Source organism: Mustela nigripes, chromosome 6 (genome assembly GCF_022355385.1).
Source record: "Mustela nigripes isolate SB6536 chromosome 6, MUSNIG.SB6536, whole genome shotgun sequence".
NCBI lineage: Eukaryota > Metazoa > Chordata > Mammalia > Carnivora > Mustelidae > Mustela > Mustela nigripes.
Window position 1 is genome coordinate 17893860 of NC_081562.1, and position 15186 is coordinate 17909045.

The 15186-nt window shown below is 42.9% G+C and overlaps 1 protein-coding gene across 2 annotated transcripts in view; it reads right to left on the minus strand.

The window, feature by feature from the left end:
• The window catches only part of STAB2 (stabilin 2), a 137959-nt gene that overhangs the window by 96641 nt on the left and 26132 nt on the right, over window positions 1–15186 (minus strand). For both annotated transcript variants that reach the window (XM_059402221.1, XM_059402222.1), the window contains exons 7-15: window positions 13783–13916; window positions 12050–12132; window positions 10512–10661; window positions 8972–9115; window positions 8370–8426; window positions 8091–8216; window positions 3184–3237; window positions 2811–2891; window positions 146–298 (exon numbers count right to left, since the gene is read on the minus strand). In XM_059402221.1, coding sequence (XP_059258204.1) covers window positions 146–298; window positions 2811–2891; window positions 3184–3237; window positions 8091–8216; window positions 8370–8426; window positions 8972–9115; window positions 10512–10661; window positions 12050–12132; window positions 13783–13916 — 982 coding nt within the window. The remainder of the gene's footprint in view (window positions 1–145; window positions 299–2810; window positions 2892–3183; window positions 3238–8090; window positions 8217–8369; window positions 8427–8971; window positions 9116–10511; window positions 10662–12049; window positions 12133–13782; window positions 13917–15186) is intronic.

The window sequence follows — 15186 nt, forward strand, 5'->3', positions numbered from 1 at the left end:
CTTTGTGGGGACAGAAATGTGGAATGAGGCTCCTGGGGTGAGATCCTCCTTGTCAGCTTCCTCAGAAGTGTGAGAGGGAAGGACGCTGTCTGCCCTGTGGGGCTGTTCGGGAGCTCCTCTTTACTTATTTTCCTAGTTTCCTTACCAATTTCATCTCTCTCTTGCTTTCATCACATCGGTGGGGCAGAATTGGCACGATGGAGGGAGGAATGAGGACGCCGGTCAGGGTGTAGATTCGGCCGTTTTTGGCAATGATCTCTGTCTCTTCGATGGCCACATCATTTGCCAGAATCTGTCCCTGGAAAAAAGCAGTGACATATTTCGTTCTGTCCTGTCGGACACCAGCTGTCCCCAGGCAGAGCTGGGTGCTGGTGACCTCTCAGAGGGTTGCTATGAGAGGGGCCTGGCTGACAGGAGAAGATGGGTCTTTTTAAAACAAATGTTGATTTATTTATTTTAGAGAGAACAGGAGATGGTGAGCAAGTGGGTGTGGGGGGGCAGAGGGAGAGAGAGAATCCCAAGTAGGTTTCGTGCTCCATGGGGAGCATCTGGGACTTGATCTCCAGAACCTGAGATTATGGCCTGAGCCAAAACCAAGAGTTGGTTGCTTCATTGACTGAGCCAATCAGGTGCCTCAGGGAAAGATGGATTTTTCTTTTTAAAGATTTTATTTATTTATTTGAGAGAAAGAGAGAGACAGAAAACACAGGCAGGGGGAGCAGCAGAGGGAGAGGGAGAAGCAGGCTCTCTGTTAAGCAGGGAACTTAATGCAGGGTTCAATCCCAGGACCTTGGGATCTGACTTTAGCCAAAGGCACATGCTTAACTGACTGAGCCACCCAGGCACCCAGGAAAGATGGATAATTTTTTAAAGATTTTACTTACTTATTTATTTATTTGGCAGAGAGAGAGAGAGAGAGTGAGCACAAGCAGGAAGAATGGAAGAAGGGGAAGCAGGCTCCTAGCTGAGCAGGGAGGCTGATGAGGGACTCGATCCCAGGACCCCAAGATCATGACCAGGACTGAAGGCAGACGCTTAACCAACTGAGCCACCCAGACATCACAGGAAAGATGGATCTCAAATGAATTCCTGACTGACACCAGGCAAGGATGTCTCTGTAGACATGGTCTACATGGTAACCATTCTAGCCCTATGATATATTTGCTAAGAGTCCTCGGGTTAACCGTTTTACCTCTTTGTTGATGAAGCAGGGATTCATTCATTCCAGATACATTTATGGATCCTCTATCATGCTCTGCTTTAAGCTCTGGGGATATATATCAGTAAAAAATCCAGACAAATCTCCACTTATGTTGCAGGGGAGCGAGCAGAAATTGAAAAGGGTGGCAAAGAATTCTGACCTCCACTTTCCCCCAAGAACTGCTCCACCCATCATATTAAAGGCAACTCCATACTTCCTGTGGCCCCAGTCAGAAGCTCTGGAGAGTTCTTTCTCTAATCCATCAGCAGATTCTCTTGGGGCTTCCTTTGAAATGCCTTCGGAATACAACCACCTCTTCCCACAGCTCTGCTACCACCCTGGTCTGAGTCACCATCATTCCACTCTGGGTTATGGCAGTCAGCTTCTAACTAGCCTCCCCAAATAGATGTCTGATCGTGTCACTCCACCGAAATCCCATATGGTTCCTCATCTCATTTAAAGTAAGAATTCTTAGGCCATGTGTGACCTGACCCCATTTCTCCTTCTCCCTCCCACTGCCTTGATCTCTCCTACCTCTCTTCCTTCATCCCCTCTGTTCCAGCCATGATATGACCTTGCTCTTCCTCAACAAGGTCAGGCATACACTCCTTTCTTTATGCCTTGCTCTGCTTCCTTTCTCTGGGATGTTCCTTCTCCCAGATATTCCCACAGCTTGCTTGTTTCTTCATTTCCTTTAAGCCTTTGCTCAGATGTTCTCTTCTCCATGAGGATTTGCTGGGCACTTTACCTAAAATGTCAGCCCCGTGCTTGCTTTATGTTCCCCTTCTTTGTTTGTTTGCCTTAGCCCTTACTACCTTCTAATATATTCTATGTCCTACTTACTTAATTTGTTTATTGTTTAGCTTCCTATTTACTAGATTGAAACTTCCATGAAACCAGGAACTCTTCTCTATTTGCTCATGGGTCTACATTTAAGACCCAGAATGGTGTCTGGCACATAGTGGGCACTCAATAGATACAGAGAAAATGCATCATCATCATCATCTCCACCAGCGATGAATCAACAGGAGACATAATCTGCATGCTGTCGGAACTCTTGGTGATATTAGCCCAGAGAGTCAGCTGAATAATGCTGCCTTTGCTGAGTTTCTTAAATAAGGCACGTTCTTTCCCATCACCAGGGCCTTTACACATGTTCTCCCTTCTGCCTGGACCTCTCCTCTGCTCTTCCCTGCCCAAGTTCTCTGTACTCATTCTTTGAAGCCTGGCTGAAGCATTGCTTCTTCACTGAGGGGCTCTAGACACCCAGCCTCCTCTTATTGTAAACTCTCATTATAACAGCACTTAATATAATTATAATTAAATGATGAGCTGGTCATTAATTAGTTGCTCAAAGTTGGTTTTCCTTGCTAGACCGTAGGCTTGTCTTCTTCATTGAGTTATCCTGGACATCAAGTTCAGAGTCTCATATCCGCAGTTGCTCAGCAAATAAAGGAAATCATGAAATACAAGAAATAACAAATGAGTGAAGTAATCAAAATCGTAAGCTTGGGAGTTAGGGTAGAGGTGGGATAACCTGGTGAACAATCATAAGCAGAGCAAAAATGCATGTGAGTCATGACAGCAGCGGTTGAATTTTTTCACCTACGTTGCTGGTGGTGTTGAACTGTATGATCTGGTTGGCCAGGGTCCTAATGTGTGGGGTCGCAATGAGAGTAGCCACTTCAAGCTGTAAAGAGAAGAGAACAGCACAGACATTTTGAGCAATGCCTAGAGCCTTGCTTTTGTAAAGTTTTCACTGGAAAAAATAGCCTGGAATTCTAGGAAGTAAATAATGTCATCAGTTTGGGGGCTTTGAGGGTTTCTTTGATAAGGGGTTCATTATGCATTGCTAAAGGCATGCCTAGAGCTACAGATAAAGAACAACTGCCACGTGTTTTCTAGCGCTGTAATAATGGAATTTAAGTCAAGGTCAGATATGTGGAAAGCAGGAAAAAATAGGGCAGGAAAGTGGAACCAACCTGAGTAAATGGGACAATGTGGTATCTGACGAGTTCCAGAAGCTTCCGAGATCCCTGCAACAGAATTAAAATACTTCTTTAGTCATTGCAGAAAATACAACTTTCCCTCTTTTGTGGGAATTTCCCCCAATGACTTTGGATGTATAATCAAGGAAAGTCAATGTCCCATAATCTCTTCACTGGGAAGTGCAGGATGAGAAAAACCCCATCTCCAAAAGGCTGACATTCACCAAATTCCTCCCTTGTGGAAGGACCTGTTCTGAAAGCATTATAGGCACATTTTATATAATTTTCTTAAAAGCCTTGCGAGGGAGGGGCTGTTATTGACTCATTTTATGTGTGATAACACTGAGTATTAAAGACATGACAGAGGTCACAAAGCTAATTTAGGATAATAAGACTAAGAAGTTCTCAGTCACTTTGTTCCATTACCTCTCTGAATGGCTAACGCTACATTCTGGAATGTCTAAGTCAGCCTCAGTTGATGATTCTGTTTCATTTTCTCTGTAAATAGACGTCTGCTTGTCAGGTTACCTGCGGTTAGTTGGGAATACACAATCCTTCTTAGGACTGTCTGGTCAGTCCGTCAATGTTATTATCCCTTCTTCTGAGCCACCACAGTCCACGCTCATCTCTCCTTCAAAACCCTTTCCACTCTTCCTCATGCTTCAGAAACATTGGAGCGGTGGAGAAAAAAGAGTCTTGGGACTATCAGCAGAGTAAGCAATCCCCATAGGGTGCGCTGGGGAGAGCCAACAGAGGGGAGGAGCACAGGGAACCGCTCTCTGGGGACCAGTAGCCGTGGGGATCTGCAATCTCGCTGGGAGATGACAGAGCTGGGAGTTACAAGCTACATAACCCTTGAGTTCTGCTTCATAAGTGGCACTTTTGGCTTGGTCACTCTGGCTTGGACAAGGAGAGGATCACAAATTCAGATCATAGTCACCTCTCAGAAGCTGACATTCTAGGGACATGTCCTAACCGTGAGGAGTCCCAGGTTGAAAGAGAGCCCTGCTGAATCTTGGTCCCATGTGCCCAGACTCCCTTCTGAACTTGTTCTAGGGCCGGAGGCCAGGGGAGTTTCCTGTAAATAGAGCGATCCCCTATCCTGGCTCTTCTGGTACAACTCTACTGTCTGCCTTGCATGTTGGCAGCCCCATTCACTCTCAATTATCCTGGTGTGGATGATACCTTGTATGGCCACCCTATCGAGAAGCCAAAAGTAGTATGCGGAGGTCAGGGTTGCCCGTGAAAATATTGGAGTTGAACTCCAGGCAGCAGCCCCAGCAGCAATGTTTCTGTAGCCTTGGCTCTGTTACTCTGTGACTTCAGACTCAGACTCTGGCTCTTACCTTCTCCTTGCAGCTTCTTTCTGGTACCCACAAGTGAGGACTTGCAGGCAGAAGCAATGTGATTCCAAATTTGGATGCTTAATGGTGGAAGGGGTGAGCGAAAGTGAGGACCCCTGGGAAATGTCAGCCCAAATTGGATTGCAAGCTCCTGGAAGGCAGGGGCCAGGTCTGTCTGGCTTATTAATCAGAATCGCCAGGCCACACAGTGGGCCCCGCATCAACATTTGTGCCGGTCAGTTAAAAGGGGGAAGGGGGTCCTGGGAAGAGCACTGAGCTGGACCTTGGGGTCCTGAGTTCTAATCCTGATTGTTGTTGCTGTGACCTTGAGCAAGCCACGTAGCTCCTCTAGGCTCGGTTTTGCCTGCAAAATAAAGAGAGTGGTGTGGACCCCTTCCATCCCTCTGATTGTGTAGGGAGGACATTATCAACTGGATTGCTCACTTCTAAAGGTCTAAGAATTAATTGGTGTTGGATCCTTTTTTACAAGAAGCAGGAAAATGAAAGCAACAAGGGAATTGATTGGTATCATTCCTGCCATTGTGTGTGTGCCTGTCGCTTTGTCTGGCTGGGAGCCATGAGGGCCATCACTCAGTTAGAATTGAGTCCAGTGTGGCTCAGATCGATGGGATGCATGTCCAGGTGCTGCTGTTTGTAGCAGAGCCTTTCCGTGTGGTTCATGCATCCTTTCCCTTACGAAGACATCCTTTCCCTGCTGTTTTAGGTAAAAATAACAAAAACCCAGCCCTTTGATGCCAGGGCAGAAAGAGAGTTTTTCTACCAAATTGTTAACATGACCTCAAACTCTGCAGTTTCACCTCTCTTTGTCCCAGGTTACTTGCAAGGTATTTGTGAATTGGCAAAGGTCAGTCTCTCTGATTCCCTGTGCTTGCATTTCACCTAGTTCGGCGAGGAAGTCATAAACTGAGGCTCGTCCTCAGGAACTGTGGCCTCTGTCTGGATAGGATGGTTACCAGACTGAAGTTTTGCTTCAGGGAGAAGCAGAAACATACACTGGAAAGGAAACACGGCACTCTAAAATCGGAATTAGAAGCCATTCCTCTAATGAAATCAGTTTATTTTCCATCTCTTGGGCATAGCCGCTGGGGACTTTTCTGTCTCCAGCTGAGATTCTTCCCTGAAATAAAGCTGAAGGATGCTGTTAAAATTTTTGGAGAGAAGGATGTTCCTATAGATTGAGAAGTTTTAACTAAACAGGTTCTGGGGCTGAGAGAAAAGTGGAAATGATCATTCTATTCCTCATCTAGAAATTAAAGTAGAGAACAGTTTTGACTCGGAATGAAGAGACTTGAAATGTTTATATTCTCTGCAGGTAGAAAGATACTGTGTTGGAGAGCAAAGAGACAGAGAGTCAGGAGCAGTGGTGTGCTGGTAAATCAGATCTGTGGAGAAACAAAGGAGCCCAGATCTACAGAGTTGGGCAATTTTTGCGGTGGGTTTTATATACAAAGAATGAATCATGGAGCACTACATCAAAAATTAATGATGTGCTGTATGGTAACTAACATAACATAATAAAAAAAATAAAGTTTAAGGAGGAAAGGAAAAAAATATTCCCACCATAGGCTAATTTCGAGTTACAAGGCAATCTTCACTGAACGAAGCTGGGAAGAGGTACACCATCCACTCTTTTTTTTTTTTTTTTAAATTATTTATTTGTTTATTTGACAGAGATCACAAGTAGGCAGAGAGGCAGGCAGAGAGCAGAGAGAGGAAGGGAAGCAGGCTGCCCGCTGAGCAGAGAGCCTGATGCGGGGCTTGATCCCAGCACCCTGGGATCATGACCTCAGCCGAAGCCAGAGGCTTTAACCCACTGAACCAACCAGGCGCCCCTACATAATCCACTCTTGAAAGTCCGAGCAAGCCAGCCAGCTCCAGCCACAATTAGAAGGAATTATGAAGAAAAGTGCTTGACAGGAAAGCAGGGAAGTTGATATTTTTCTGTTCTAATTAAAAGGTTTTGTTTTAATTTTAAGTGTAGCTGGTTAGGTGTATGAGAACTTCTTTAATATTATTTTAAAAAACTGGTATCAAATTAGAAGCTATGTACTCAACAAAGCCATATAATCTCAGGATTTTAATAATTTCCCAAGGGAGCCACATTACTTTTTAGCTTTAAAATTAAGTAGTAGGTGAGTGCCAAAGAGAGCTATAACCATCTTTCTGCAATAGCTAGGTTTCAGAAAGCTTGTACGTGAATTGTACTTTTAAAATAACATCCTATCTTGAAGACAGTGGGAAATCTACATTTTAAGTAGAACCAGTAGCAAATCCTTTAATATGGCGAATATTTGTATGTAGAGTAAGATATTACATATATTTTTCGACCCATATATTTTTAACTCAAAGTTTCTGAAGGCAAGATATCCTTGTAGATACCTGGAAGTATTCTAGAAAGGTGTATATCCATGTGCTTCTCTAAACCATACATGCAAAAATATTCAAGGTTCCAGAACAGTGTGGCCTGGGTTAGAAAGTTGGTTCTTCCACAAATGTCTAATTCTAGATCTCATGGAAGTGTCACTAAATCAAAATGCTTGGGGGTATGGATTGTGAAGCTGCCTACTTAACAAACTCTAAGGGTGATTCCTAAGTATACTGAAGTTTAGAAATCACTACCCTAAAAGATTTGGATCCTCCATTCTCTATAATGAACCAATCCACCTGAGGTCATGGATAGTCTTGCCTCATTGCCAAGATGGCAGCTTGATTTCAGGGCACTGGAGGAAAGCTTGTGGCCCTTCCTATAATTCCATCATTTGACATTCTAATGAATAAAAGTCCGTAATTAGGTACTCTTCCCCTCTTCCCTTTGGTTTAAGCCTGTTATTTCTGGGAAAGGAAACATTAAATGGTTTCAGTCACTTATACTCTTGTGTGAAGGAATAAAAAAGTCTCTTTTCTAGAGAGAATGTGAAAGAACTGAAGGACTTTATGGTATTTAAGGAGAGAGTTATTATGAAGAAAGATGAAAGCAATAGAAAGGAATGTCTGGGGCATCTAAAAATAACATTTATTCATTTTTCTTAAAAAAAAAAAAAGAATTCTCTATGTCTAGCATGGAGCCCAACATGGGGCTTGAACTCACGACCCTAAGATTAAGACCTGAACTGAGATCAAGAGTCAGACACTTAACTGACATTTACTCCTTTTAAATTTAGCCTAGACCTGGCCTAGAATGGCCTAGTTTAGAGTTCATTTACTAGGTAGTTTTAGAAATTGTAGGGAACTTAAAATATTGATTTTGCTACTGAGAAATATTAGAAGAGCCAGGAAAAAAATCAAACCAATTATTTAGACCTGAAGTTGCATATAGATTACATTTCCTGTGCTCAGTCTGGCTGGCTACTTGGATCTCTGCTTAGGAGACTGGAGCTACATTCATAGTTCCTGAGGACTGTGATTGATTAATGATGTCTGTCTTGCTGGGGCCTAGGAGGATAGATGGTGATTCATGTGTCACTTGTTGCACATCGCTAGCTTGGAAAAAGTCTGTATGGGCTTCATGATGTCATCAGAATAAGTAGGGTGTCATACCTCTGGAGAAAGCAGGTAATCAAGAGTTCCATCCTTCATATTGTTTAACGCTTCATTACTTGGAACAAAAATGGTGTATGGTCCACCAGTCCCATCTTCATCTAAGGCATGTCCCACACTGGTTTCCTGCATTCGAGGAATGAAATTTTATATCTGCAACCTATCTCTGACAAATACTTGAAGTCATTCCTTAGCAAATATTTATAAATAACATCTCTGCTCATTATACAAAAGACTGGACATAAAACCATTTTCCAGAAATTCATTAAAAGTACATACCTCTAACAAAGATCTGAACTTGCTGTATCTTGGTTGTAGCATTGTCATTATAGTTTCCTAAAAATCATGACAAGAGATAGGTGGTTTAGGATATAGACACTCCAACATAAAAGGTTCATGCAGAGTTTATGTATAAATGTTGATAGGAAAGATCCTGGTCAACTGCAACTCAAAATAGAAATGTTTCCTATTATCATGGAATTAGTGGTTCAGATCTGCATGTTCTGCATGTGTGGGCATTCATTATCAAATGAGTCAAAAGAAATAAATTTTTATCACAGTGAGGACTGCCCTGCTCCATAAAGGATAATTGTTCATGACAACTGGTCACTGGACTGAGTCTTCCTCATATGTGACCATAAAAGAGGTAATAAAATTGAGATCTTTCCAACACCCAATGCAACACCTAATGCATATTTTTCTTTCTGTTGGCAGAATTCTATTGAAGACAGAAATTATCCCTTTTTCCCCATGGTTAGGGTCCTAGTAAAGATGAAGGACAAGCACATAGTGTTGACATGCATTTTCTTCTTTGATATGACTCTCCAGGGAACAAAGAAAGATGGATTTGGGTTGACCTAACTTTTACCTGAAACACTCACCTCAGTGTTGCTCTCAAATGTGGGTGCCATCTTGTCCATGGCTCTGTCGAGGATGTGCAGGAGCCCATTGGAAGCAACTATGTCCCCCTGTATAATTTGTACGTTATTTTTGCCTCCATAGAGTTTAAGCTTTAGTTGATTGTCCTAAATCACCAAGAAAAAAAAAATTAAATTAATGTGGTATCCTTGAAGAAGTGTTGGATTAGAAGTACTGAGTCCTTGGGTTCTGTCATTAATTGGCTACATGATTTTCGATAAGTCACTGAACCCAGAATGGGAAAGGTGTCATTTGCTTGCTTGACTTCACAGGTCTTTCATTCATTAAGTTCAAATGAGATAATGTGTGAAATCACCGATGACTACCAGGGATTGCTAAATGTGAATAGGAATCATAAGTCTCCCCAAATAGACTGCAAGGTCAGAAACGGCAAAATGATTCAATTTTTACTGTAAACTTATCACCTACTTTAGTGTGTTGTGTGGACAAGGCACAAAATAAAAATTTTTTGTTATATAAATGACTGAAGCTAATTCCCTCTTCCTTTCATGTGGCTCTTAAATCTATCGATAATAAATACATGTTGAATGAGTAAATGAATGAATGAGTGAATGAGTGCATGAATGAATGAATTGGTGAAAGAATGTCCCTGTGAGAAAAGAAGATACATTTTCATCCATTAGTCTGATATCTATCAATTGTCCATCCATTCATCCATCCATCCGTCCACCTATCCATCCAACCACCCATCAATCCCTTCTTTCATCCTCACACACACAGTACAACATACTGGTTAATGACTCAGGTCTTGGAGTCAAGGAGATCTGCATTTGAATCCTGGCTTTGGCCCTTACTTGTGATCTTTCAGTTTTCCCACTTGAAAACCACCTTTACTGAATTTTGCAAGTCTTATGTAACATAAATGAAACTTCATCTCAGTCCTTTGTATAGAGTAAGTACTCAATAATCTAACAACTACTGATATTTGCTGAAATGCAACAATATAGGCCATAAACCATACATCACGTTTTGTCTATTGATCATGTCCCCTCTGGCTCAGTGAAGTCAGAGAAAGTTATTTGTGAGAGGGGAGGAAGGTAGTTTTACTTAAACAACGGAACAGAACTAACAGCATTAGGAGAGAGATGGAATGCTAGGTTTGCTGAGGATGGATAAACTCCAGCAACCTAAAACAATCCATTTCCTTTTGCAAGGGGGATGCAGATCTGGCTGTGTGCTGGTGCTGCCAGGAAAGAGGTTTACTGCAAATCTTCTTCTTGCTGGCACCTGAATGACCTTCCTTTGGAGATGAATTCAGACCAGAGCAAAATATTTCTAACCCCCTTTCCAAAACAGATCCCATCTGCCCGATCCTTCCCAGTGTTGCTCTCTGCTTCTTCCCTCATAGGGAAGTGCTTTGGCAAACAAGGAATAAGGAAGTTCTTCATAACCTTCACGAGCCCAACCACAGATAGGGTCGGCTGTGGGCACTGGCTCAGGGGACACTTTTGTTCTGGAAGTGAAAATCAGAGAGAGCCTTACGTTATCACCATTGAAGATTTCTCCTGACTTTCCAGTCAAGGTGTAGAAAGTGTCTGTGTTATTCATACGTTGGGTGTTCATCTGCCCAGCAATTATGTGGAGTTTCACGAAGTACTGAGCAGCCTCCTTATCCATCAAGAGCTCTTTGATCTGAGGAAAGAGAGTCAGTTCTTTCAATTTCCACTGGTGTTGGAAGGACAAAATGAGGTTGTGAGGGATACATTAGTCAATCAAAGACATCAACGCAAAGGCACCATAACTCGGGGTTGGGCTCTTTCAGACACAGGTGACTTTGGCAGGGAGCACAATCTAGAGGGTGGGAGGTGGTGCTCAGTGTCCTCTCAAACCACAAAGAGTGAGGAAGGTGCAGGCATCCAGGAATCAGCTTGAACCCAGGGAGCAGATGTGGATGAAACAAGAAGTTATGTGAAAAGAAAGTGTAGACTAGATCCATGGAGCTTTTGAACAGGAAAATTAGGATTACTGAAATCTGCTGGATCAAATCTACATTTTGTCAGTATTATACATCATCAGCAACCAAACAACAGATTCTTTTAATTAATCTGTGTTAAATAATCTACATAGTAAACAAGAGACCTCATGCAAAGTACCTCATGAGAGACATTCAATATTTGTGAGTTCTCCCCTATAGGAGAGATGTGAGGCTCTTTCTGAAATCTAATGACTGATTCACCTCAGATTATCCAACAGTAATAGCATATTAGGGTGGGGGGGGGTCTGGAACTTCCTGGGTTTTTATTCAATGCAGGAAAAATCATTATCACAAAATATCTTGGATTAAGAGAAACCACTTTTATACACATCAATATGTCCATTATCTCCATTCAACCAACAATTCATTAATTTCATTAATGGTATTTCATTAATACCATCACGACAGGATACCTCCACCAGGCACCATGAGTTTTATTTCCACTGCATGATATCACTTCAGACAACAGCTGCTCACAGGGAAGACTACTGTGCTCTCCTACTTTCCTCTACCACTTTTATCATTTATAATTTTTTTTAAAAAAGTAGGCTCCATACCCAGCATTGAGCCCGACATGGGGTGGGGCTGGAACTCACGGCCCTAAGATCAAGACCTGAGCTGAGATCAAGAGTCAGATGCCTAATTGACTGAACCATCCAGGCACCCCATCACTTATGATGATTTTAAAGAAACAAATATAGTTAATATATTATGTTAATTCTTCTCACAGGAATTAAGCAGTTTTGCATTATGCAAATCCTATTTATCAAATGACTACCCTTAAGATCCCTCAGTCATTACCCTTGAATGGGTCATGATTGGAAGGAGGCATTCGTGGGCCCTCTAGGGAGCTGGTAATGGTTTTGCTGGATACACAAGTACATTCACTCTGTGACATTGCATTGAATTGTGCACTTACAATCTGTATACTTTCTGTAAGGGTGTTATATTTCACTAAAAGTTTGATGCCCCCCTCTAAATCACCATCCTAATAACAGTAGATTTAATTTTAATAGGGGTTTCCCACTTTATTGTAAATACTTACATTTAATCCTTTCAGTCCCTTGTCTGTGGGCAAAAGCACAGTGAATGGTCCCAGTTCACTTAGTGGCCAGGCATAGGCTTTGTCTTAGGAATAGAAATACATAAACAAAGAAAACGCCAAATGAATCAGTGGTACGTGAAGAGTAAAATCAAGCAATGGTCCTCGTGGTCCATTTAGGTCCTTTGACTTAAGAACTTTTCTCTTCTAATTGGTATGTGTGGCCCTTGGGAAACCGGGAAGCTCTAAGAAAGCAAGGCATCATGATGTCATGGCCCCAGAAGCATCTACATAACCGTGTGGTTTTTCTTGCAGCCACAGTGTGACTTCAAGGAGAGCCTGGGATAAGACCCTCTGTGAGGGTCATGTGACAAAATCCTCAGTCAATCCCAGCATGTCCCTGACCCAGTGCCTGACTTTCTGAGCTGTTTGCCATCACAGTGAGCAAAGACACAGCTTTGTTCCATCCAAGGCCAACTCAGAAGAGCCTCATGGTTGATTTAATACTCTGCTGTGGTCACCTTGAAATGTTCATTAATTTTTGAGCCAAGGACTCCATCTTGTCATTTTGCATGGGGTCCTGCAAGTTATGTAGCTGGTCCTGTTTCCATTCTCCTGGAGAACCTGAGACAGCACGGAGGGCTCTGGGCTGTCACACAGCAGACAATGTGGACCAGCATTTTATAAATGGGTGGAAAGTCAACGGGAGTTTGTCCAGGGAAATGTTTGAGAGCAGAGTCTGCAAAGGACACTCTGTCACCCCTGTCTGTTATTTGATAGTGTGAGTTCTTAGAGGAGGGTTATAAGAAGCCAGAAGCATGCCACAAATAACTCCCTGTAGGATGTCTTGCCTTGGAAAGAGGTCATTTGTGCAGACTGTATGTTAAGAACATATGTTAATTCTAATGTTAACCTAATGCATTAACTACATATTTATGCCAACAACATGGCATTGATCCATTCTCTATCAGTGCTCTTTCTGCGAGATCATTTTTTGGTGACTGGCAAATTCTTGATAATGATATTTTAAGGCTTCTGTTGATTGGTCAAATTTTTATCTTATTGAAAGTCTTGCCCAATGCTGTAATCAGTTGTAATAATTCATTCTCAAGGGAGTATTGGGTAATACCTTCCAATTACTGGAGGGTAATTGGAAATGATGAGGGCATTTTAGATTGTCACCCTGACTGAGAGGCTGGGAGAATAGGTGTCAATGCAGAGAATTAGTGGTTGGAGAGGGGGAAGAGCAACGATGCTGAACATCCAGCTGTGTGTGTGAGAAGGTCACACCAACTATTCTCAAAACTCAGTAGCACTGTGGAACATGGATACACTCCCAAGTTTTAGTCACTCTCTGTTCCCAGTATTATCTGCCAACCTTGCTTCACACCTGGAGGACTCATAAGGTCAAGGGAAAGAGGATGGCCTCCATCTTCGTACCAATAGCTGCCCTGTCTCATTGTTCCCTACTTGTTAATCTATAGTGAGCCCAGGACCCTGTCGTCAGCATTCTGCCTACTAACTGTGACACTGCTGGACCTCTTGGCACTGACTCCTTATCTCCTTGGAAACAGCAGCCTGTTCTTTCTTTTTCACCTGCATGATGTCTCTGTAGGAAGGCCAATTCCAATAGATTCCTCCCCTGCCTACCCCTTTCTGGATGATTGTGTCTTGCAGATGCCTTGCCTGACAGATGGTTGCCCTTTATGCGGAAACCTGCACCCATGGCTACGTACCCAGGAGTGAGAGGAAAGAGGTCAGCTTTCCTTGCCATTTTCCTCTAGGTTCAGTGTTTAATTCTCTGAGTCGCTCCATGATGTTTCCATAACATGTTGAGCCATCACCCACATAACCTTTCTGGCAAGTGCATCTACAGGGAGGGTAGAAACACATTCTCAGGGTCTTAGAGCCATTGAGTGTTGAGATCCTACAGTCTAACTCCCTCACTTGAGAGCGAGTAAGGGCAAGGATCATGTGCTTATTTATGCCCCATGTTAATGTCATGATCTAGTGCAGGGCTCGGTTCAGAGCAGGTATGTAATTAACAGTTGAATGATAAGGGGCAATTGATTTGGAATAAATATATAGATAATGAAATTTGCAGAAATTTTATACAATAGTTTCATAAGAGACTAAAGGAGAGGAGAAGTGAGTTGGGGGAAATTGGAGGGGGAGACAAACCATGAGAGATTGTGGACTCTGAGAAACAAACAGGGTTTTGGAGGGGAAGTGGGTGGGGACATGGGTGAGCCTGGTGGTGGGTGTTAAGGAAGTTATGTATTTTTTTAAAGATTTTATTTATTTATTTGACAGACAGAGATCACAAGTAGGCAGAGAGGCAGGCAGAGAGAGAGGAGGAAGCAGGCTCCCCGCTGAGCAGAGAGCCTGATGCGGGGCTCGATCCCAGGACCCTGGGATCATGACCTGAGCTGAAGGCAGAGGCTTTAAACCACTGAGCCACCAAGGCTCCCCTAAGGAGGGTATGTATTGTATGGAGCACTGGGTGTGGTGCATAAGCAAAGAATCTTGGAACACCAGAAAAAAAAAAAAAAAAGAATAATGGCGTTAGGGATGAGGTTTAAAGGTGCATTAGCCCTGGTGGCTGGTAAATGTTTAAAAACCAGCTTTCTGGGAGGGAGACTATAGGGCAGAGCCCTGCTATTTGACTTTTGCCAATTTCCACGGGTTGTACTCCCACCTTAGCCAATCTCAAACTACCCGTGTGATGTCAACCAGCTTGCAAAATCCTAAAGATTTAACCATCAGCTTTTGCAACTCGGGAAGCCCTGGCTGTAGCACACCACTACTACCTAGCAAAGGTGAGCTGACAGCCGGCTGAAGCTGGCAAGGTGCCTGGGAAGGCTACACTGTGCAGGATCCTGGGATAAGTGGAGAACCAAACACCAGGTAGGAGAGGGGCACTGCAGAGACGAGAGCTGAAGGGAGGCTGCAGCCATTCATACCACAGACATGACTCCCACTGACGGCCAGTTATACACTCATAAGTCCAGATGTGTTTCCAAATACATGACTCCCATTGACGGCCAGTTATACACTCATAAGTCCAGATGTGTTTCCAAATACATGACTCCCATTGACGGCCAGTTATACACTCATAAGTCCAGATGTGTTTCCAAATA